We start from the raw sequence: 20,026 nt of genomic DNA, 5'->3' as shown, positions 1-20,026 counted from the left end.
GGTGGTGGATGAATTATGGTTGGATAGCGAGTGTCGGGATTGAGGTTAAACAACAAAGGCCCGCGATGGTCGGCAGGCGATGCGAGATCGATGGGTGATGCAGGGGGTGGAATGGGCGCCGGAGTAGAGCACAAAGCTCTCTCCGCAGCCCACGAATGTATTGATTCGAGCCGGCGGCAGTGTGCGCCGACAATTAGGCAAGGCTGGTGTTGTTGACTCGGTTTGGGCGCCGATGAGGATATGTCGTGATAGCGTGACGTGGGTGTGCGATGCCGCCCTTATCTGGGGGTACCTAGGTTGATGAGGCGGTCGGAATTGAGGGTGTTTTTTTTCTTCTCAAGAGGAATCGAAAGCCACGCGAGGAGATGGCGTCAATGAAGCTCTGGGCGATGGGTGCGGCGTTGGTATGATGCGACGATGGCGATCGCGACGTGGGCTATGCGTTGAGCGAGATTGCTGTTGTGCTCGGAGAGTTGGTGCGGTAGCGGTGGTGGTGCTGGCAGTCGGGGTCGTGACCGTGGTCGTAGCCGTGGCAGTTGTGTATGCAATTGCAGCGTCCGAACATCAACCCTGGCAGCAGCTGGAGCGGGAGGTCAGAGGAGCCGCAGCGCATTTCCCGACGTGGCGTGCTGCTGGGGGGTTGATTTGATGGGTAGGGATGGGATGCGAAGCGAAAGGAAGCGAAGCCAAGCCAAGCTCACTCGTAGCGACGCGGCGCTCAAAGGTAAGGTGCAGCTGCGTCAATCGAAGACGCGAGTTGAGGTGAGGTTCGGGTCGGTGCGAGGAAGTGTAAGAGCGTCGCCCCTAGCAGAGCAGAGGGAGCAACCTGCGCTTGGCAGTGAGGTGAGGTAAGGCAAGGTAAGGAAGGTAAGCAAAGCAGTTGACACCTTAGTTGCAACCTGCGCCGGATCCAGACGGGGTTGAGGACGGGACGACGTGCCGCAGGTCGATGATACGGGGTGGAACAAGGGTCAAGGTAGGAGATGGTGTTGGAAAGGGTCGAGGCCGCGGGTCTTTTGGAGAGACGGTGGACGGGACCTCGCGAGTACCTAGGTAGTGTGGATTTTGGACGTGGATGGGAGGTCCAGGACATTCATTGCCCACTGTACCTTTAGCGTGGAGTCTCGTAGCTGGCAGGCACTGGACCTCACCTCACCTCAGTGCTCAGCTTACACTGAATGGACTGGGTGGGGGATTTGCACACCTTACTGGACTGCCCAGGTGGATGGTGCAAAGGGGGTGGGAGGGGAGAAAAAGGTGGATGCTGAGCCTGACTTGGTACTTCGGCTGGTAAGGTAGCGCAACCATAGGTACCTACCCTACCTAGGTACGGATGGATTGGATTAAGCCTTCACCACAGGTACCTTACCTCACATTCACCGTATGGTGTACCTCTGTAGATACGACAGACAACCTAATATGGAAGGCACTCACAAGTGGGATGGAGGTCAGAATCACGGCAATTCAGGTAAAGACACACTCTAGCAGGGAAGGAAATAGGCAGGATTGGCAAAGAAGGCAAGCAAGGCAAAGAGACACGCGCTATCTCGCGGCGAATTCAAGCCAATGGCAGGTCCGCATGGCAACTACTGGACGCAGATGATGCGAGACGGCAGCTGGGGTGGTGGTGTCCAGTGCGCCAACCAGGACAGGAATTGAAAGTGCGACGTTCTAGTAATCTACCGTGGTGTACGGAGTACCTTAAGGTACCTTGCTTTACCTACCTATGTTACCTACCTCACCACCTCACCTAGGTGAACCGTGAATGCCCCCGCCAGAGAATTGAGTGCGGCGCGTGCGAGCTCCAAGCTTGCTCAACGCTCGATTTCTGACCTGAGGAAACGGGATCCCAACTTGAGCCAACACCCGCACCCAGTCGCGCGGGACGAAATACGAACCTTCCTTAGGTAGCCTTACCTAATACCCTACTAAAGGGCACTGGAATGATCTGGTCAGGTACCCGTGCCAGTCAACTTCCACAATGCTCATGTCATCGCCACTTGGGCCTACCTCACGCAGGTGGAACAATGGGCGCCCGCCTGCCCTGTGGCCTGCCTTCCATCTCAGACGGGACCCCTTGCTGGCGGCGCGTTGCTTGGCTGGCTCAGCGGCGGGGATCACTGGCCATGCCGGGACCATGGGGGCCCATAGAAACTTGACTTCACGAATCCAACCTAAGCCTATCCTACCCAAGTTGCCCATGTAGCCGTGGTGGCTCGGAGGCGCCGCGCTTATCCAACGTGCCTTCATCATTCATGGATGTCTTAAAAACGATGGCCTGAAGAAATAATCAGATAAGGTCCTAAGGTCCCGTGGCTTAACTTGCAGCAGTCCAAGACCTCAGGGAAGCCACGGCTTTGTCAAAATTTGGAATATGAATTGTCTTGTCAACTTGTTTGTTTCGCTGTTTGACCAACCTGTAGGTACCTACGAAGACTACTCCGCACAATGTGCTTCATTGTGGCTTGTCCGAATCATTTCACACTCCATAACCCACACATTCTGAATCTAAGAGGTTTAGAATTTCTCAACAAAGACAACCTAGCGTCGTCACACGCAACGGGTTTCTCAGGGAGGCAAATTGACAAATGTTGTATCATCACAGGGGATCCCTTAACGTAATAACCCAGGTAGTTGCAATATAGGCATCTGCCATTGGCGTACCTAGTCTCTATCTAATCTAGAGATATCTCTGCAAGCAAGTTACCTCACCGAAGTATGGTAACCTAAAGTAAGGTAGACCACTACCTATGAAGGTAGCTCTCTTCTGTCCATGCGAACAGTACAACCTTGGTATCGTAACAGGATCCGTTGCGCCGTCTTCCCTGGTATCTTGCTAAACTCAAAATGCGCCATGCATCAACTCCCTTTCTTTCTCCTCAATGCCTTCCATCAGTTACTGCTAGCGGTCCGTATTGAGAGCTCAGTCTCCGTTTTTTATTCACAGGCTCATCGTTCAACGACATCTGCCTCTCCAAGAAGAGCAGTCTCTGCTCATAGGCTGCCACCTGCCTGGCCATCTGATCTATCTTGGATCCAGCTGCGGCTTCCGTAGGATGATATCTGTCAATGTGCTGCAGAATGGCCTGGTAGAGGCTCTCCGTCGTCAAGTTGTTGATTTGCGCGTCCACACTCATGACGTTGTGTTGCACAAAGTCCATCCTGTCCTCGGAAGCCTTCACCTTTTCCTCTGTCGTCGCGAATCGTTGCTCAAAGTCGCTCAAGCGCTGGTGATCCGCCCGGAAATCGTATGCCTGGCTTTCTAGTACCTGGATTCTTCGAGAGTCCCTAGCCTGGCTTTCGCTTGTTAACTTAGCCGACTCAGAGATTGCCTTGATGCTCTGATCAATCATCGACAACTGCTCCTTCAGTGCGTCGATTGTAAGCTTGATTGAAGCTGAATCATCGGGTGCACGCCTTTTGGTTGGGGCATCCGTAGTCTTGGTTGGCTCTGAAGCATCATGTCCCAAACGACGTGGACTCTGCCTCGAGACAGCCTCAAGCACCTTGATCCGCGTTTCGTAGTCCCTCAACTTGCCTTCGTATTGATCGACCTTCAAGTCATTGGTTGGGGTCGACAGGCGGCTATTTTCAGTACTACGACTCGACTTCTGCTCTGATCCTTTCTCGAGCGTCTTGACTTGAGTCCAAGCAACCGCGTCCGTTCGCAGCGGTGGCATTTGGCGCTCTACGATGTCGACTCGCTTCTTTAAGTCCTCGATCCAAGTACTAAACGTCTTGAAAACAGTGGCGTTCATCGCTGTAAAGGTTCTAACCGCCAGGAATTTGTCGCCGTCTGGTGGACGTGGTAAATCCGAAGCAAGTTTCTCCATGCCCGACTGGAGCTGCGTCATTTCCGACTTGAACTGCTGAGCCTCTGTCTTCATGTGTTCAATGACAGATTTGAATTTATCAATATCTTTCTTGACTTGGTCAGTGTCAGATCTGAGCTGCTGGGCTTCTGTCTTCAGGTGCTCAGTGTCAGATTTGATTTCGAGAGCATCTTTCTTAAAGCACTCTGCTTCCGATTTCATTTGGGTCCTGAGGGACTCCGCCCCAGATCTTAGTCTGGCAGTCTCAGATTCGAGCTGCTCAACACCTGCCTGGATCTTTTCGATGTCCGAATGTTGCTGTTGAATGCCTTGTTGCATGTCAGACCGCAACTGCTGGACACTGGATCCAATGACTTCTGTATCCAATCCGAGCATCCTATGTTTTGACTGAAGCATAATCACATCGTTGGCAGCCTTCTTGACATTCTGTTCCAGTCTCGGCAGCGTTGTCGCAATAGCACCACAACTGTCGCTGATGAGGTCAATATCCATCTCACCGAGCTTATTGTCGTGCTCCGATACTTGAATCTTTAAAAAGCTTAGCAGGTCTTCGTGCTGGGCCAAGAGCGTCTTGATTGCATCCAGTTCCTCCGATTTTATGCCGTTCTGCTTTGGTGGTGCACGAGATGGCACGACTTCCGGCTTTGGCTCTTGCAGCTGCTTGATGGATGCGTCGTGATCATCGGCCCTGGAACTCAGAGACTGGTAATGCCCCTGCAGCTCTTGAACCTTCTTTTTCAGCGTCTCGTTCTCGACATCAAGGGCCTTTCGCTTGGCACTCTCAATCGAGAGACTTTTACGAAGTTCGTCCATCTGTTTCTGCTGCTTCACAGCTTCTTCCTTATGTTGATTTTCGAGCGCATCGAGGCGTGAGTTGAGCTGTGCCTCGAGTCCGTCCGGAATACTAGGAGCAACGTGGCGACGATCTTTGTCTTTCTGCTGCAGCTCAGTAAAAGCTTGAAGCAGAGTAGCAGCAAATGTCTCTGCCGAAACCTGCCACTGTTGGTCCGCGTCCTTCATATCCTTTACCAAATTATCTAGGTCTTCGGAATCTTTCTTCTCAAGCTTTCGATGGTAGTCTTTCAAGGAGGGAAATTCGGCATATTTGGCGTGCGATTGGGAATGCTCTTTCTCCCGAGCTTTGGCACGCGCCTCAACTACATCTTTCCGCAACCGAATTGCACCTTGTTCGTTACTTCGCCGAGTGAGTTGTCGTAAAGACGCGGTGATCTTGACCGTTGCTATTGTGTCGTTCGCGGATCGAGGGGTTGGTGGTGCTGAAGATGCTGGTGTCGCCGATAGCGCTGGGGGTTTCAGTGGAGCTGATGCAACGGTTAGAATGTGATTCACTCTAGGGCGCCGATACTATTCTTACATCGTTCTGACCCACGGTCAAATCGGGTGTCTATTGACATGCCCGACTTGCTCATGACTGGCGAAGAAAACGTTCTTGTGGGCGGGCCACGAGGAGGAGGGATGGTAGCTCGTGAGGCGGTGGACGGGGCTGGCTTGAACAAGTCCGTTTGTGTTCTCGAATGGTCGCGGTCAAGATCCTTCATTCTGTCTCTGTCTCTGTCTCTTTCCCTTCCCCTATCCCGGCCTCTATCCCAGCTTCTGTCTCTTTTTTTTTCTCGGGTCCGCCTGTTTGGCGAACCTGAACGGGATAGTGACATAGATCGTGATGACCGAGACCCCGAACGAGATCGTGATCGCGAGCGGCGGTAATATCGAGAATCACGACCTAGGCGGTCTCTTTCGCCATCTCTGCGATCGTTGTAGTCGTAGCGACTATTGTAATGGCCGCTATCTTCGGAACGTCGAAAAGATGCCGACGACATGGCTCTGGTGGGCGAAGTGTGGGCTCTTAATCGAAGGTCGATCTGTGTTTGTCGTCTCCTTTGCGCGTGAGATCATGTCCAGGCCGCATACTCGAACACTGCGTTGAGAGGTCGTGCATAGGTAGGAAGGTAGGTAGATACGTAGATAGGAAGTGTTTGCGTGTATGCAAGTGGCAGGCAGGTGAAGCAAGGAACGTAAGGGTCTTTGTTTGCAAGATGCGAGGTGGGGTGAGATGCTCAGAGGCTTAAGAGGAAACCCTTATGGCGGGAAGGAGCTGGTCAACGTTGATTACGTCGGCTCGCCTAGGGGTCTTGTAGGTAATTGGAAAGCTCCGAGGTCGAGCTCCAAAAGGAAGGTACAGACAGTGACCGCAGCTGCCACTACCTGTTTGAGGGCAAGTCTTTTTTCTCAAGTGGCTTTTCTCTCTCTCTCATGTTTTTATATTTAAATCCCTGTTCCAAAGCACCTCCTTAAGTTGGGCGGTCAGTGGCTTTTCTCTCTCTCATGTTTTTATATTTAAATCCCTGTTCCAAAGCACCTCCTTAAGTTGGGCGGTCAGTGTCGTCGCGTGCTGAAATCGCGCCCCACGCAGATCGCGCGTGGTCGGGTTAGGTCGGGTTTAGCTTAATTACACTAGCCTGGCAATCTGGGAAGTGCAACGTTTGGGGAGGGGAGGTAGACTGGGGGAAGTAATGTTCCTTGTAAGTGAGGACGCACGCACGTAAGGTAGTGTACGCAGTATCTAGGTGATGGAACGTACGTGGGCTAGAGATGCAAGGCCTATCATTAGGACGTTCTTCCAGTAAAGGTAAGCTAAAGCGGGATTCTGCGCCTAGGGTGAACTTCATGTAAGGTAGTACGAGAGGCGGAACTGCCCAAAGCTGGTGTCAGAACTTAGGTGGAAAGCGGAAAAGATTGGATGTGATGGAATGCTATCGAAAGACTTGCAGGGAGCCAGGGACAACTCAGAGAAAGAGACATTTAAGCAAACATCAAGTGATTGCCCCATGCATCAGACTTTATGCAGGACGTGCAGTTGCTGCAACTCAGCTTACAGAGTATTAGGTTACAGGTTTGCCCCTTTTCACACAATTCCAGGGTATTTGGCGCTGAACAGGCCTCACGAGTCGCAGGCTTACGGGCTCGCTGTAAAACGCGTGGCACAGCTAATTGGAGGGCCAAGACGATCTTGGTTTCGGCCTGGGGTGCATTTGTTAGACTGTCTGTTAGCGAGGAACGCATCATATATGAGTGGCTGCAGTCATATCCGATGGCCTGGGTAAGGTACGATGATTCGACGAATACCTAGGTATAGTGCTGTGGATGCCTTCAGGCAGAGCTATTTGTACGGCTTCCTTCGCGATGAAGTATTTTATTGATACGTCTCCTTATCGTAACACTCCATTCAAACCTATACTTACACAGACGATACCTCGAGTATTCTCAGTCGGCTTTCGCGGGTTATGACAATGCTGCGTAAATCAAGCTGGAAGTGCCCTGACCTGCCCTCATTACATTAGAGATTTCTCAGATGGAAGGAACAATTACCAAGGTGTGGTGAGTGGGGTGAGGTCGTTTGCCGGCAGGACTCCGAGCTAGGATGACACCCATGCTTGCTTTTTCCGGGGGCCAGACAACTACTGATTGATCCATCGCCCAAGAAGGGGTCAACGTTTGGTGGGGGAGGGCGCATCCCAATAAGCAAACATTGATGCTATTGTGGGCATTAGCGCCATTTCGAAGTTCAAGTTGAACTTGATCTCGTATGTACCTTGTTGCCATTTCCCACCATCGCCGATGCATTCTATCATCATGCACTTGGGCACCGATACTGCACCAATACCTACCCCTCTCAAGCACTATCAGAAGACCACGACCATGGAACATTATGAGCGAATATTGCCAAAGGCGCATGACTGGGAATGCAACAGATATCCGTTCAAGATGTCACTGTTCCAGGCGAGGATCAACACCTCCCGTAGTCGATCGGTTGTTTCCCACATGACAAAGAACGAGGCACCTTGGCTGCTTCTGGAAGCAAGCAACTCAGCCTGTGGAACAAGATTGTGTAGCTGTATTGTCCTGACACCAACAAAGCTTTGCTTGCCCACGACAACAATCTAGCTACTGCAATCAGACTGCTTGACACATGGCTCGTCATAATGAACAATGGTCGCACCCTTACTTGGCAAATGGTCGCAATGGGCTAAGCTGAAGCTGTCCTACCCGGGAACTTGCTTAAGACGTTATGTAAAAGCAAGTTGAAATTCAACACAAGCAGTTCTTTGTCGTATGTAATAAAGTTCCGTTAGGTGGACTTTACTCTGGACCTGACATGGAGTGCTTTAGTGCTGGCGTCAAGCTTAAACTGAGGTGGTACGAATACAGTGCCTGCTTTCTGGGGAGACTTTCTGACGTTCTGGCTTACCTACGCAGGCTTGTTCCTGTGGCGCCCAAGCGCTAGCCGCGCCACGCTCAGCCCGTGCAAACTGAGGTAAGCGCGTTCCCAAATTTCTGAACGCGCAAGGCAGAGCTCTTTCAGCCTTGAACGACAATCAACGAACTGTTTTTTGCGCCTCATCCACGAACATCACCTCGAGCCCTTCTCTTCCCATCTACGTACCTCAATTGCCGAAAACTCAACCCTGCGATAAGCCTCCCGAAATCATCGGCAACTCGAATTCAAGATGGCTGCGGTATGCGCTCCTCTTCGTCCGCGTCTAGGCACTAGAAGCTAACAGGGTCTATAGCCCGTCATGACCGTCTCCGAGAGTAAGGAGCTCAAGGGCCTCAACCTCATCGCGGCTCACTCTCACATCCGCGGCTTGGGTGTTGATGGCACAACACTGGAGCCCAGAGCGGCATCTCAGGGTCTGGTTGGACAGGAGAAGGCCAGGAAAGCTGCTGCCGTGATCCTGCAGATGATCAAGGAGAGCAAGATTGCTGGAAGAGCTGTGCTGATTGCAGGCCCCCCAAGGTAACCCTTTTTGTTCCATATAGTTCTTTGAAGACTGCACAACTGACTTTTCGTCCCCCAAGCACTGGCAAGACCGCTATCGCCATGGGAATGGCTCAGTCCCTCGGTCCCGATGTCCCCTTCACTTCCCTTGCCTCATCCGAAATTTTCTCCCTCGAAATGTCAAAGACCGAAGCTCTCACACAAGCATTCCGCAAGTCGATTGGTGTTCGCATCAAGGAGGAGAGCGAGATTATGGAGGGCGAGGTCGTCGAGATCCAAATCGACCGAAGCGTTACAGGCGGCGCCAAGCAGGGAAAGCTGACGATCAAGACCACCGACATGGAAGCTGTCTACGATATGGGCGCCAAGATGATTGATGCCATGACCAAGGAGCGCGTCATGGCTGGTGACATCATTTCCATCGACAAGTCTTCGGGCAAGATTACAAAGCTTGGCCGGTCATACGCTCGCTCGCGCGACTACGATGCCATGGGCGTCGACACCAAGTTCCTGCAGTGCCCAGACGGTGAGCTGCAGAAGCGCAAGGAGGTTGTCCATACCGTCACTCTTCATGAGATTGATGTCATCAACTCAAGAACACAGGGCTTCTTGGCTCTGTTCTCTGGAGACACTGGTGAGATTCGCAGCGAGATTAGAGATCAGATTAACACCAAGGTCGGCGAATGGAAGGAGGAGGGCAAGGCCGAGATTGTTCCCGGTGTGCTGTTCATCGATGAGGTTCACATGCTCGACATTGAGTGCTTTTCATACATCAACCGCGCCCTGGAAGACGATCTCGCACCCATTGTCATCATGGCCAGCAACAGGGGCAACTCCCGCATCCGTGGAACCGACTACCGCAGCCCCCACGGTCTGCCCCTCGACTTCCTGGACCGTGTCGTCATTATTCACACAAACACCTATAGCCCCGAGGAGATCAAGCAGATCATCACCATCAGAGCTCAAGAAGAGGAGGTTGATGTCTCAGCTGACGCTCTGGCATTGCTCACAAAGATTGGCCAGGAGGCGGGCCTGCGCTACGCCAGCAACCTCATCACCACCTCACAGCTGATTTGCGCCAAGCGCAGGGCGAAGCAGGTCGAGATTGCCGACGTCCAGAGGAGCTTCTCGCTCTTCTACGACCCGTCTCGCAGCGTCAAATTCGTGTCCGAGTCGGAGAAGCGCTTGATTGGCAACGACGGTGCCGTCGACTTTACCGTCACTAATGGCCATGGCGATGCGATGGAATTGAGTTAAGCGTGTTAAAGGGTCTTCCATGTTGGGCGTTTTTGGGCAGTAAAATAGGTGGCCACCCCCCTGGGACGTATGATAGATTATGTACCATAAATGTTTGAATGGTAGCATCGTGACGATGCCAGGAATGCAAGGCTTTTTTATTCATTTATCCGTCTTTATTACATGGTATACTTTCTTTCTGAGTGGGTTTCAGCTGGCGGAACGATCATTCAAACGTCGCAACCCTCGTCCAGGAATCATCACCAACCGGCCGGAACTCAACGCCCTCACCGAAGTATCCGGCATCCTGCCATGCCTTCATCGTGGGCCCATCGTACGGCCCTTGTTTCTCAGCATTATCCCGCCCATCCGTCCAACGGAACTCCCACATCCTCGAGGACAAATCGTCATCAGCGTCGTCCTTGGCCGGCTCAACCCACTGCTCGCCCGTCTCCCGCTGCCACTCGCGCACGAGCATCTCCCTCTCCTCGTCGTAAATCTCGGCGTGATCTCGACTCAGCAGCTTGTCCGCCGCGTCGGTGATGGCCTCAATGGCCTCTTTCCTCTTCTGCTGCTCGGGGCTCAGCTGGTCCTTTTCCTTGTCAACGTCCATGGCCTCCTCGCCGCCGCCCTTGCTCTGCTTCTTGAGCTTCCATTTGGGTATCTTTCTGGTTTTGGGCTGCCCCTTGCCCAACCTCGCCAGGGCCTCGAGGGACGTCTCGCCCCTTTCTAACCTCACGATGAGCGCTTTGAGCAGGTCCGTCGTCAAAATGTCGTCGTTCTCCATCCGTAACCTCCGCGCCTCGGCCTCGCGCTTCTCATGTGCGTCCGCCGCCTTCTTCAGATCCTTTTTACTCAAACCGTCGAGCCACTTGTCGTGCACGGCGTTCGGGTCCACAGCTTTCCTGATAAAGTTTCCGTCCTCGTCGAAGCGACCCTCCTCTTGCTCGTCCTTCATGTTGAACGCCTCGACCTTGGGCGCGTTACGTTTCAAGCCGCCCAGCCCGACCTCCTCGTCGATACCCTCCTCCTGCATCGCCAGCTCTTTGTCTTCTTCGTCGTCGCTGCTCTCCTCGTCGTCTAGGCGGATCTGTCCTCCGCTTTTGCTGTGCAGCTCTTGACCCTGAATCTGTGCGTCATCGAGGAAGCGCACAGCCTTGTCCTTCCCTGCCGCCTTGGTCCCTTCCTGCGCCGCCTTGCCCTCCTTCTCTCCGTCATCGTCGTCCGCGGCAAACATGTCGTCGTCCTCATCGTCGTCCTCGTTAACTTTGCCCCCCTTGCCGTTCGCGCCGCTGTCCTTGGCATCGTAATTATCCAACTGGCCAAAGAAATCCGCATCGCCATCCTTCCTGCCCTTATGCTTTTCGTTGGCGCGCGACTTGAAGTTGCGCTCGTTGTCCGAGTCGCTGTCGTAGCCGTCCAGGTTCACGGCGCCGCGCTTCGTCGCTCCTCCGCCGCCGCCAATGACGTCGGCATCGAGGATGGCGTCTTCTTCCGGCGCATCGGGGGCCAGGGCGGAGGGGTTGCGGACGTCAAACTTTAGCTTCTTGGAGTCGTGACCGTCGTCTGCTTCGGCGTCGTGGTGGTGCGTTCGCGCAAAGGTTTCGCCTGCCCTTTTTGGGCGCGCTGCTGAGTGTCTGGAGGCCATGATTCGGGCTGGCTATGCCTGGGGATGTGATGTGGGTTGTGACAGATGAGGAGTTAAAGTGCGGCGAGGCTGGCTGAGCTTTGTCTTGGAAGAGCTTCTTTCTAGGTGGGCTGGATGCAGCAGCTCTAATTCCAAACGTCCCGTTCTAAGTTTCCTGGAATGCATCTGGAGCTGAGAGCGGATACCTCGAATCCCCTACAAAGTTGCATGGGCATTAAGGTACCGACTGGGGTATCGGGCATGTCATTTTTTGGTGGAGCCCAGTCGAACTTCCAGCGGGTTTCGCCATTCATCAGTTGCCTTTGCGGCCCCACGTAAACCGCGGACCCTCCTTCATCACACCCAAAGGCCAAAGCTACCTTCTTTCACCACCTGCAGCTACAACTGCTCTGATTCAAAGAAAGCTGCCCAAGCTAGCTTGACAACACATCGGATTTCACGTTACCGCTTTTTATTTTCCTTCCTCTGCTTCCAGAAAGATACCTTACTCAACAAATCCCCCGCTCGATGGTAAGCTAGCTGTCCAATTCACCTCTTCGCCCCAGCTGATTCTGAGCTCTCAGTATCGTTTCGACCAAAACGAAGCAGACATGTATAACTTCGCCCGCGGTGGCCGCCGGCCGATCGTCCAGAGATTCGACGAATACTACCGATGCTACCCCATGGTTATGGCACCTGGTCCCGAGCGACCCGACCTCAACTACGGTTCCAAGATCTTCCTGCCGCCCTCCGCCCTAGACAAGGTCTCGAAGCTCCACGTGCAATGGCCGCTGCTCATGGAGATTATAAATGGCGAGAAGGGAAAGCACTCACACGCCGGTGTGCTGGAGTTCGTCGCGGAGGAGGGCAGAGCATACCTTCCCCACTGGGTTCGTGCTCGTAACCTGTCCTTGGCCCGCACTGGCTGTAGCGGAGGTGGCGTTGCTAACGTGTGAGATCAGATGATGCAAACCCTCTCGCTGGACGTCGGCGACATGATCCAGATCAAGACGACTTCCCTCGAGCTTGCCAAGTTGGTTAAGCTGCAGCCCCAATCGACCAACTTCCTCGATATTAGCGATCCCAAGGCCGTGCTGGAGAAGGCATTTAGGAACTTTGCCGCACTCACCAAGGGTGACGTTTTCAACTTCGAGTACAATGACGAGATCTACCACGTGGCGGTTCTCGAGGTCAAGCCGGAGACGGACAAGATGGGAGTGTGCCTGATCGAGACCGATGTCGAGGTCGACTTTGCGCCACCAGTCGGCTATGTCGAGCCAGAGAGACAACAGCGAGGAAGCGGGACCAGCACACCCAGAAGCGGCCGCGGTGGCCTCCCGGCCGGCGGCCTGCTCCATAGTCAAGGATCTATGGCCCAGTCCATCAACTACGGCGCTATCGCCCCCGGCACGGCGACGACCAACTCCAAATTCTCTGGCGAGGGCCAGAAGCTCAGCAAGAAGGGGAGCAAGGCGTCGACGCCCAAGCCCGCGACTCCCGTGGCGGGCGCCTCGGCCAACCCACCCGCTTTGCCCATCCCCCGCCGGAACAACAACGGTCCCATGCCGCTTCGTCTCCCGCCTAACAAGCTCTTCTTCGGATACGAGATCAAGCCGGTCAAGACCGACGATGATAAGAAGCGCGAGCTAGAGGAGCAGAAGCGTCCACACTTTGCGGGCCAGGGCCAGACACTTCGAGCCAAGCGCAAGGGCGAGGCCGAGGAGAAGGAAAAGGCTCCTGAAAAGAAGGGCCCTGCGGAGGGACGGAGAGTGGACAGTCGCGGCCCTAAGCCTCGCGGCATTGAGTGAGATGACAATGGGCGGGTGAGAACATATTTGTGATTTGGGATGGATCAAAGTGGCGTTCGGGGGTATGATGGGTAATCATTCTGGGAGCATGGTTTTAATTACCAGCATCGTCTGGGACAGTCAAACGGTAATTAGATTCCCGAAAATGAAGTGATTGAGACTACGTACGAGTGCCGTGCTTGAGACGATCTTCGTCAACGATATGATGGCCGAAAGCAAAGAGACCGACGGCACACAACATCAATGTGAGCAGTACCCTCATACTTATCTTGTCGCTACCGTTCACAATGGCGTTGTCGTAAGAATCGAAGTCGATACAGCACCAGGTCCTCACTCAGAAAACAATCAGTGCACTCAAGGTTAGCAGATGACGACTTCCATTTCTGACTAGAAAGAAAAAGCTAGCAAAAGAGCAAACTTGCTTCTGTACGAGCCAGATGTGAAGTCCTCCGCAATCAGTATCAAAAGAGGCGGTAATCTCAGCCATACCCCGTCAAATCAGTCCGTTGAAACCATTTCTCTCCGCCAGAGATTCCTTATAAACGATGAGCCACCTGGCCAACCCGGCGAAAAGAAAACCAAACCTAAAAACCTTTCCCCCCCTTTCCAGGTTCCGTCAAATTCCAGTCTCCATTATCCCAGAACCCCCCCGTGGTCTCCTCCTTCCCTCCATTGCCACTTCAGATCAATCAACCCAATGGCGGCGGTCGTTTGTTTCAGTGTTGCGAAGAAGAGAATGTGTCCATGGTGGGCAGGAAAAGGATGAAGAAGCCGAGAAACGAACGAAAAGCTGATGAGAGAAGGGAAAAAAGCAAAAAGAAAACCGTTCCTGATGCCGAAAAAAATGCCAGTTTCTGTCGAACCACCTTGCCGTCAATGCCAGTAGCAGGAAATGAAGAAAGGGTAGAGAAAAAAGGACGGCGAACGAAAACCCTTCTTTCTCAAATCTCCCCTCCCATCATTGAAGTCATGAGAGCAGGGTAATCCAAGGAAATGAGTTTCATCGTAAACCAATCCCCCCTATCCTCATTTAATCCAAGACCATCGCGTTCGCGTTCGCAGCCTCGGCAGCCTCAGCGGCAGCCTTAGCAGCAGCCTCCTCCTTCTCGGCTGCCTTGCGCGCATTGATCGCCATGAGCTGCTGGCGACCCTTCACGCAGGCGATCCAGACACGCTTCTCGAGTTCCTCCTAGGCGGGATCCATGACGTGAACGTAGGTCTTGACGGACGGGTCGGGCTTGGGGTCGCTTCTGACGGCGTTGAAGTTGCCTCTGGTTTTGAAGCGGGCCTCGGTGGCAGCGGCCTCGGAGATGGTCAAGCTGCGAAACTCTTTAGTGAGGTCCATTTTGGAAAGTGGTGAAGGCTTTTGAAGAGAAAGTTGTGTATCTTGTGAAAGTTGTAATGTGGGAATAGAAAGTAGAAGTGTAGTTGGACCTTGGATTGTAGGAATTGAGGTGTGAGGTATGGAAGATGGAAATATGGAAAGACGGAAGGTAGTGATGGAAGGTAGGGAGTAGGTCATGGGGTCAAATTCGAGGGTAAGGGGTAAAGGTAGACAACAGACGGATGCCGGACGAGCAGGAGGATCGTTTCCTTGCTGTTGAAGCTGGGAGAGCCACAAAAACACCAACAAAAGCTCAGGATTTGAAGTGCTGGGATGACCAAAACGGGGTCTAGGTAAAAACATAGGAAATGAAATAAGAATTTGTAGCAACATACCTGCGCGAGCGAGCAGCACGAGTGAAGGAGGGAATGCTGCCATTGCCCTCAAGCTTGATCTCGACCTGATGATCGCCGGCAAGGTCACCAGTGAGGTCAACAGGCTGACCGTTGAGACCAGAGGCAGAAGCGGCGTTCTCCATATTGGCATCAGTGTCATTGCCGGTGAGATCAATATGCTGGCCGTTAAGACCAGCAACAAGACCTCCGTGAGAAATCTTGACACGCTTCTTGGAGTCCTCCATGTCGGGCTCAACATCATCAACGCCATCGTCAGCCGAAAGCGCAAGAGAAGCCATCTCGTTGGCAGCCTGGACCGCGCCAGAACCACCGGCAATAGAGGTTCTAGCTACTCTAGTGCCGGAGCCAGGGGCAGCACGCTTGCGGGAAGAAGGAACCAGAGCCGGGGTGACAGGCATGTCGGCGGTCGCTTCGAGGTGCTCATTGTAAGGCTTGATCAGAGACTTCGAAAAGCGCTGACTGTTCAAGAAACTGTGATTAGTCCTGCTGAAAACTGTATCAAGAGATAGTCACTCACCTGAGGGCCGCGACGGTGTAGCTGTAGCCGAGGCGGTTCATGCGGCGAGCGACGTTAGCCCAGTCAGGCTTCGTGCCAGTACCGCTGTTGGCAGTAGTGACAATGCAGATCAAGAGAGCCTTCTCGGCCTCAGCGGTCCAAGAGTTGCCAGCCATTATTGCGTTGCTGATGTTGCGATGCGGAGTGCTAAGAGAGTCAGTCTCAAGACGTCAGGTTTCTGTGTGAGAATTGAGCGAAGATAATGAGATTCCGAGAGAGGATGACAAGCCAGCGACGAAGAAAAGAGAGATGAGTGAGAGAAAGTGCGATGAGTGACGGTGGAAGAGAGTGGTCAAGTAAAGAGAGTAGAGAGGAGGAAGGTTTGAGAGAGATTGTATTGGCCACTGGGTGGTATGAAATTTGGGAGGCGCGGTGTGTTTGAGATGAAGAAACAAACCCAGAAACGCGTAGGATTGCGATGACGTGATAGACAAAAAGAGTAGTGGGTGAAATATTCAGCTTTGGTCGTAATGAAAAGAGTTTCGCGACGAGTTGAGACTCGAAAGTGAGGTACTTAGCATGAGTAAGAGACCACTTACCTGGTATGCTGTATATAGCGAAGTGTGATGATGTTGATCTCCTATGGGCGAAGATCTCGCTCTCCAGTCGAGGGGTTGTGAGAGGTGAGGTGGGTTGAAGAGGAAGAGGTCAGTGGAGGGGGTAGAAGAGGGGATTATATATCCTGGGTGGGAGACAAAACCTTGAGAAGCCCGGAGAGGTCAAGCAGGAAAGAGCTGTAGTGGTCTGAAAACCGGCACTCGCCTCAACTATGGGACGGCACCCGCCTCAAGGGGCTATGGGATAGCACCCGCCTCGAGTTAGGACGACCGTCACCTCTAGGGTTGGCAGACGGCACTCGTCTCAAGTTGGGACGGTACTCAGGCTCGAGTATTGGACGGCACTCGCTCCAAGTATACGATGGCACTCGCTCCAAGGGGTAACTGGATAGCGCTCGCCTCAATGATATGAAAGATGGTGCCCGCCTTGAAAGGTGAATAGATAACACTCGCCTGAAGTGTAGGATGGCAGTCGCTTAAAAGGGTAGTGAAATGATATTCTTCTCGAGAAGTTGGATATGGCACTTGTCATGAAAGGTGAACAAATGGCCCTCACCTCAAAGGGCTGCAAGATGGTATTCGTCCCAAGAAGGCACTCGTCTCAGTATGTCAAAGGATAGCACTCACCTCAAGAGGTGAATACAGAGAACTCGTCTAGACTATGAAATAGCATCTACCTCGAGGGTAAGTCGATGGCACTCGCCTCATGCCTTTGAGAGATAGCACTCGCCTTAAGTGGTTGTGAAATGGCACTCGCCTTGAGAAGTTACTCGAGAGTAGCACCCGCCTCGATACCTTGGGTTAGAGGTGTGTCACCCGGCTGAAGGTTTTCACACAAGAAAGGTGAGAGGTGTGATCTCAGACCTATGATCTCTTGATGAGTTTGATGAGGTAGTAGGAGACTTCTATTGAACGAGTGGGAGGCAAGGACTTGTGCTCACATTGTGATGCAAGAGAATGATAGACTCAAGTAGAAGACTGAGAAGGAAAGACTTCGACAAAGATTATAATAAAGGGGTTGGAACTTTACAAAGGAAGGATAAAGAACAAGTGGACTCGAAGCAATGACAAGACGTAGCAGTCTCCAGCTTCCCTAAAGACGAATAGAAATCATGGAGCTTGGCACATAGTGCAATAAGGTAAGTGAACCTTAACCCAGATGAGCGGGAGCGGGAGCGGGAGCGGGAGCGGGAGGGACAGATCTCACTTGTTGCGATGGAGCAAAGTTCCGATGTGGACAGAGGAGAAATGGTGGGTTGGAGATATTTTCCAGTCAAACAGGGCTATTTAATGTCAATGTAGCTCATAAATTCATGATGTATTGCTTCTCGCTAGCGCTCGTCTGATCGTTGTGCCGTCTCATGTTTCGTCCCAAGGTACCCCTCTGACAATCTGTATGTACCTCTTCATCCAGCCTCAGTCTTGTCAACTAGCCCAGTACAGTTGAGCTGAATCCCAGGAATATAAAAAGTACAAGTATTGGCAAACAATATTTGGAAGAAGGAAAAGGGATCACCAACAGATGAGATCGTACTAATCTTGAGCAAAATATTATGCTATAAAGCCCTTTCATCTTGACCACTATTTGCTTTGTCGCTTCCTGATCACGCTTTATCTCTGAGATTGATAGCTTACAAGATGAGGGCAAAGGGACGCTAAAGGTACTTAGCTATTGGCAAAGAGAAAATGGAGGGAATAGGAAGACAAACCGAAAGGCATCCTTGACTTGTGATATAAACACGCCAGAGTGGGTATTGGTGGTGGGTTTATAGATGTATTATATCATTAGGGAACATTGTGTGAAGAGGTACGTAAGAAGTCAAGTAGAATGAAAGACCAGGATATTGGGTCGTCTGTTACTGTTATCGGAAGAGCTGGATGGCATAAGCTCAAGGCAGGGGAGGAGATATTGAAACATGAGGACCAAGCATGATTTGACGACAGAGAATTAAGATTGATGTTGAACTGGCATGGTACAGCCTCTTGGAAAGGAGAATGCTTCTTTTGCAGTAAACCTCTTTCATTTAGCTAGCAATAAGGGGGAACACAATGACTGATCACCACCTGAACAGGGTTCTAGAGGGGCAAGAAAGTGGTGGACAGGATGCTCCCGAGGCCGCCATAGTGATACAAGAGCATTCGAAATCAATAAGCAGAAACTCGTCATAGTAATCGTCATTGTATGTGTGTAAAATTCTAAAGGCCCCCCTGCTTTCTTCCGGGAAGCATACATTCTAGGCCAGACCAGTACGCCGTTTGCAGGGTGTTGCATAAATTCATTAGTACATCTGGTGGTCCAATTCGATGCGAGTAGAGGAGTGGCCAGCACAAAAGAGACAAGAGACAGACAGAGGAGAAGAACAGAAAAAGCCAGAGACAGTGGAGAGAAAAGCCCGAGGTATTTTCTTTTTTCCAACCCGGACCCAAAACGTATAAGATGACCTCTCCCTCAATACCATTCTCACACCCACCAGTATTCGCTTGAACCGTTTTTCAGGTTCGAAAATATCATGGGTGGAAATGGGTGTCCCAGTGCTCGTTCTTGATGTTCATGTGCTCAGGCATGAGAGACCCCAGCGCGGGAGATCCGTGCATGTCGTCGGTATGCCCCTGACCGGCCTGGTGATCGCACAAGGAGCCGACGCCGAAGCCGTCGATATCGTAGGCGGCGTCAAAAGCCGAGTAGATTGGACTCGGTGCCCAGGAGTTGTGGTCGTGCTCGTGGTGGTGCTGCTGTTCTGGCTCGTGTGCGCAGGCCATGGCCGATGGAAGATCGAAGGTCGGGTGAGCGCCCATGAGGCTTGCTGACGGGCTGAACTGCAGGTTGTGAGGCGCGGAGAACATGTCGTCGCTACACGGCGTGAGCATCCTGGGCTGAAAGGTCTGCTGGCATTCCGTGGCGGTGGGAGACGCCATGGATGTTGGTGTGAACTGCTGTCGGTAGGAAGGCTGGCTATGCTCATGCTTAACCTTGACAGGAGACCTGGCACGAGCCTCAGCTTGGTGAAGAGCCTCAAGAGTCCCTGGTTCCGGCTTCACCCTCTTCTCGTCGTCGTCTTCCTCTTCCTTTTTCGGTGGCTTTTGCTCCTTTTTGTTCTTCGTGACCCTGTTCTTGTTTGCGGTGGCTCTGTTACGTTTTTGAGGCTCGAGGCCCAGCATTGCCGAGCGGAAACGGGAGTATCTCATGCGAGCAGCATGGCCGTTGGTGATGGGTTGTGATAGTATCGGATCATGAGCGACGGCATTCCAGTCAATCTGGGGATTGAGTAAGTCTCCAGTCAAGATGATGTGATGTGGTGGTAATAGAAAGCACTTACATCCTTGAGGTTCTTCTGTTTCAAGATAGCGAAGAGAAACCTTGTCATCTGGTTGTCTGTATTGGAGGACATGTTGAGAGTGTTGAGAGTGTTGGAGAGTTGTCTCGCCTCGAGCTGACCAGGCTAAGGTAATGGAGGTGAGGTCGATATTGAGACCAGTGAGCTGGAGGAAAGGGGAGTAATTTGAAGTGCACAGCGATAGAAGCTGAAGCTTTGGCTCAACCCAGTCAACCAGCACACGATAAGCAAGTGTGGAGTTGGAATGAAGGATATGAGTCACTGTGAAGATTGGTGAGGCAAGGCGAAGCCCAGATATATGGCATCCAAGTCAGCAGGTTGTGATCTGGAAATGGTGCAACCGCTGAGGACGAGGCCAGTCACCGGTTGGTGTGGGTGGTCAATGAGGGTGAGGCGGACAAAAGAGGCAGACAAGGAGGATTCGTCAGAAGGCAGCCAGACAACCCTGGGACATTAACGGTAGTTATAGGTGCTTTGGAGAGGGCCCATGGACCATGGAACTAAAGGGAATGGGCATGCAAGTCGGCTTGATGCTG

The 20,026-nt window shown here is 52.4% G+C and overlaps 6 protein-coding genes across 6 annotated transcripts; 2 read left to right on the top strand and 4 right to left on the bottom strand.

Moving 5' to 3' along the window:
* Window positions 1-2,879: 2,879 nt before the first annotated feature.
* Window positions 2,880-5,392, bottom strand: BDZ83DRAFT_750172 (uncharacterized protein; the record flags this gene model as incomplete). The annotated part of the gene is made up of 2 exons (XM_060513889.1): window positions 2,880-5,155; window positions 5,209-5,392. The coding sequence occupies 2 exons, from the start codon at window positions 5,390-5,392 to the stop codon at window positions 2,880-2,882; spliced, it is 2,460 nt and encodes an 819-aa protein (XP_060367203.1).
* Window positions 5,393-8,204: 2,812 nt separating this feature from the next.
* On the top strand, window positions 8,205-10,003 carry BDZ83DRAFT_666878 (RuvB-like helicase 2). Its single transcript, XM_060511095.1, has 3 exons — window positions 8,205-8,368; window positions 8,423-8,649; window positions 8,712-10,003. Exons 1-3 carry the CDS (start codon window positions 8,360-8,362, stop codon window positions 9,886-9,888), a joined length of 1,413 nt encoding a protein of 470 aa, XP_060367202.1. The 5' UTR covers window positions 8,205-8,359; the 3' UTR covers window positions 9,889-10,003.
* A 1-nt stretch (window position 10,004) lies between these two features.
* BDZ83DRAFT_613484 (Lin1 family protein) lies at window positions 10,005-11,670 on the bottom strand. The gene has a single exon (XM_060507763.1). It carries the CDS (start codon window positions 11,513-11,515, stop codon window positions 10,094-10,096), a length of 1,422 nt encoding a protein of 473 aa, XP_060367201.1. The 5' UTR covers window positions 11,516-11,670; the 3' UTR covers window positions 10,005-10,093.
* A 435-nt stretch (window positions 11,671-12,105) lies between these two features.
* On the top strand, window positions 12,106-13,302 carry BDZ83DRAFT_572920 (ubiquitin fusion degradation protein UFD1; the record flags this gene model as incomplete). Its single annotated transcript, XM_060504566.1, has 2 exons — window positions 12,106-12,388; window positions 12,452-13,302. 2 exons carry the CDS (start codon window positions 12,106-12,108, stop codon window positions 13,300-13,302), a joined length of 1,134 nt encoding a protein of 377 aa, XP_060367200.1.
* A 1,030-nt stretch (window positions 13,303-14,332) lies between these two features.
* Window positions 14,333-15,714, bottom strand: BDZ83DRAFT_750168 (uncharacterized protein; the record flags this gene model as incomplete). Its single annotated transcript, XM_060513888.1, has 4 exons — window positions 14,333-14,491; window positions 14,516-14,621; window positions 15,022-15,501; window positions 15,560-15,714. The coding sequence occupies 4 exons, from the start codon at window positions 15,712-15,714 to the stop codon at window positions 14,333-14,335; spliced, it is 900 nt and encodes a 299-aa protein (XP_060367199.1).
* Window positions 15,715-18,545: 2,831 nt separating this feature from the next.
* BDZ83DRAFT_217269 (uncharacterized protein) lies at window positions 18,546-19,666 on the bottom strand. Its single transcript, XM_060501739.1, has 2 exons — window positions 19,473-19,666; window positions 18,546-19,410 (listed from the first exon to the last, which is right to left on the bottom strand). Exons 1-2 carry the CDS (start codon window positions 19,542-19,544, stop codon window positions 18,664-18,666), a joined length of 819 nt encoding a protein of 272 aa, XP_060367198.1. The 5' UTR covers window positions 19,545-19,666; the 3' UTR covers window positions 18,546-18,663.
* Window positions 19,667-20,026: the final 360 nt, after the last annotated feature.

The sequence above is a fragment of the Colletotrichum acutatum genome (genome assembly GCF_030867785.1).
Source record: "Colletotrichum acutatum strain CBS 112980 chromosome Unknown BDZ83scaffold_26, whole genome shotgun sequence".
In the NCBI taxonomy this organism is placed as follows: Eukaryota; Fungi; Ascomycota; class Sordariomycetes; order Glomerellales; family Glomerellaceae; genus Colletotrichum; species Colletotrichum acutatum.
Note: the sequence above shows the minus strand (reverse complement) of the source record. Positions and strands in the feature narration are given on the sequence as shown.

Excerpts from the sequence above, each read along its gene's own strand:
- BDZ83DRAFT_666878 (XM_060511095.1), top strand. Across the intron at positions 8,650-8,711 it reads CTGATTGCAGGCCCCCCAAG|CACTGGCAAGACCGCTATCG; the intron begins GTAACCCTTTTT and ends TCGTCCCCCAAG.
- BDZ83DRAFT_217269 (XM_060501739.1), bottom strand. The coding sequence starts at position 19,544 with ATGTCCTCCAATACAGACAACCAGATGACAAGGTTTCTCTTCGCTATC. Across the intron at positions 19,411-19,472 it reads AACAGAAGAACCTCAAGGAT|ATTGACTGGAATGCCGTCGC; the intron begins GTAAGTGCTTTC and ends CTCAATCCCCAG.
- BDZ83DRAFT_613484 (XM_060507763.1), bottom strand. The coding sequence starts at position 11,515 with ATGGCCTCCAGACACTCAGCAGCGCGCCCAAAAAGGGCAGGCGAAACC.